Here is a 2,421-nt window from a genome sequence, read left to right as displayed (position 1 = left end):
ATATGAACCTCATTCTGATGAGTAATAAAACTATGAACCTGTTTCTGGTTACCGTGTAGTTGTTTCTGATCATTGAGTAGCCAGATAACAAGTTGTTGATGTGTACCTCATTCTAATGAGTAATAAAACCATGAACCTGTTTCTGGTTACCGTGTAGTTGTTTCTGATCATTGAGAAACCAGATAAGTTGTTGAAAATTTATTTTGGTAAAGTATTTATTTGGGAATGTGTTGAAATCCCTGTCAGACTTCTATCCTGCTAACATTTTATCCAACCTGAAATGTACCTTCTTTTGGTCTAATGAAAATCTAATATATGTTGTAGCAAAGGTTAACGTTATTTCCAGGCATCCTGTATAATAACCTGTTATTTATTCAACCAATAAAGATGCTTCTGGTGAATAGTTAATTAGTTTCTGATTGTTAATGAATCTGTGGAACTTTTCACAATGATAAACTACACATAAGGTATTAGGTCTGAAAATAATGTATTTTTCATCTCTTATATAGGCAATCAGAACTGTAATCCAACATCTAATGACTTATCTTTGATCGAGATCCCTAAATAATAAATTATTTCCTCATTCTCTCTCTCTAAAAATACCTATTATATTTACTTCCTCACAACATGGTTATTATAAAAATCCAGGCATGCTTTAATAATACCAATAGAATTTTTATCAACATGTATGTTTTTTTTTTTCACACATAAAATATATTTACATGTATATTAAAAAACATCAGATTTTTTTATTAAAATTTACTGTAGGTTTTGCCTTGTTTGAAAAATATATAGTTTTAAACTTTTTGATATAAAGTGGATACATCAATATATTCCAAAATATACCTCAGTGAGATGTTACATGTTTGTCAAAGACAAACTAGCTGTCTTAAATATATGTATATAATGTGTATAGGTATATAGAAAGGACGGAGTACTGGGAAAAGTATATCCAATATACAAGTCATAATGGAACAACAAGTATCAGAACTATATTTTGACATTGTTTTGCATTTCATAGGTAGTGTGATGCCCCCCAAAATTGATTGCTATTGGGAAGGTAATGTAATGGCCCTCCCTGATGCAAAATATTCATACACTCATATCATAAAAGTGAGTTCAGATCAGGGATTTAGGATTTCTAAGACAATGATATCCTCTTCTACTCAATGGCATTGGAAAACAAAGGAATATAGGGGAATCAGGACCCCAGCTCTGGTAAGCAAAGTGCAGTCTGGTAACAGGTAAAGATCCACAAATACAAAAGTCAGTGGAAAAAGCCATTTGTGTGTTTCAGGAAACATAATGAAAAAGGATATCCAGGTTACACACACACACACAAGTTACTTTCACAGTATATCTGTTCATCCATCACATTCCTCAAACAGCTGGAGAACAAAATGGGAATTCATGCTATTACATAAAAAGATATACTGGTTCAGCATCTATTAATTTCTGTGTGACTGAACTGTTGAAGTAGGCATTATGAAATCGCCATTCTTATACACTAGATGGATTATAGAAAACATGCAGGGATGAGTTGTTTGCTTTGGCTATTGTCAAGATGTACGGTCATTAAACAGAACATGATCAAATGTGGCAATATGGACAATAATGATGTGATGAGATGCCAAAATCATTTTAATATAAAGTACTCGCTCTCTGTGTGTTTGTATATATAATGTATGAGGATTAATATATATATATATATATTGCAGTAACAATCATGCATATATATATTTATATATCTGTCTGAAACATATGAATGAAAATGAGCAATTCACATGTGATGGAAAATACTTCTATAATATATGACTTTTTTATCATTTCATTAGAAAAAAAAACACATGATTTAGCTGTGGATATAATTATTATAAATAATTGTAGACTTTTACTTTAGGACCAACAGGTGGCATTCCAACGTGTAGCAAAACTGTATGTGAACTATATCCAGATCATGCGTTCATTAGAAGCTTGTTACGATCAAATGGTCCACCCCCAGAAGAGAAGAGTGGTACGACAGTTGCTTGATGCCACCGTAGGAAGAGTACTAGAACTGAAGAGTGAGATGGTTTCCATTGAATGTTCTGAATATCACTTCTTGGATGATCTCGTTACTGACATGAAACTGGTTCCAGTGAGTTTTATATTTCTGAATAGTAGTATTCAAGCATTGGAAGAAAAGTCTTATTTCTAATAAACAATAAACTATAAAAATAATATCTGTTACTGCCAGAGAAGAACATTGTTTAATATGAGATGTTATGTAAGGATGTTGATACTAGTGACCTTCAATAGATGATACCTTATCTATGTTGCAGTAAGAATGACCAGTCACATGGGTAACACATGTCACTTTGGTTAAATGTGAGGTTTCTTAAATCTTAAGAAACATGGCATTTAAACAGTATGGAACTTTGT

At 32.0% G+C, this 2,421-nt stretch overlaps 1 protein-coding gene across 1 annotated transcript in view; it reads left to right on the top strand.

Moving 5' to 3' along the window:
* The window catches only part of LOC111083432 (IQ and AAA domain-containing protein 1-like), a gene marked incomplete at its 3' end in the record, with an annotated part of 5,051 nt that extends 2,914 nt beyond the window's left edge, over positions 1-2,137 (top strand). Inside the window, exon 3 of the mRNA XM_022379941.1 lies at positions 1,901-2,137. Coding sequence (XP_022235649.1) covers positions 1,901-2,137 — 237 coding nt within the window. The remainder of the gene's footprint in view (positions 1-1,900) is intronic.
* Between the last annotated feature and the right edge of the window lie 284 nt (positions 2,138-2,421).

Source organism: Limulus polyphemus, unplaced genomic scaffold, assembly GCF_000517525.1.
Source record: "Limulus polyphemus unplaced genomic scaffold, Limulus_polyphemus-2.1.2 Scaffold9489, whole genome shotgun sequence".
Classification (NCBI taxonomy): domain Eukaryota; kingdom Metazoa; phylum Arthropoda; class Merostomata; order Xiphosura; family Limulidae; genus Limulus; species Limulus polyphemus.
The sequence above is the reverse complement of the archived record's forward strand: the minus strand, read 5'-3'. Positions and strand labels throughout refer to the sequence as shown.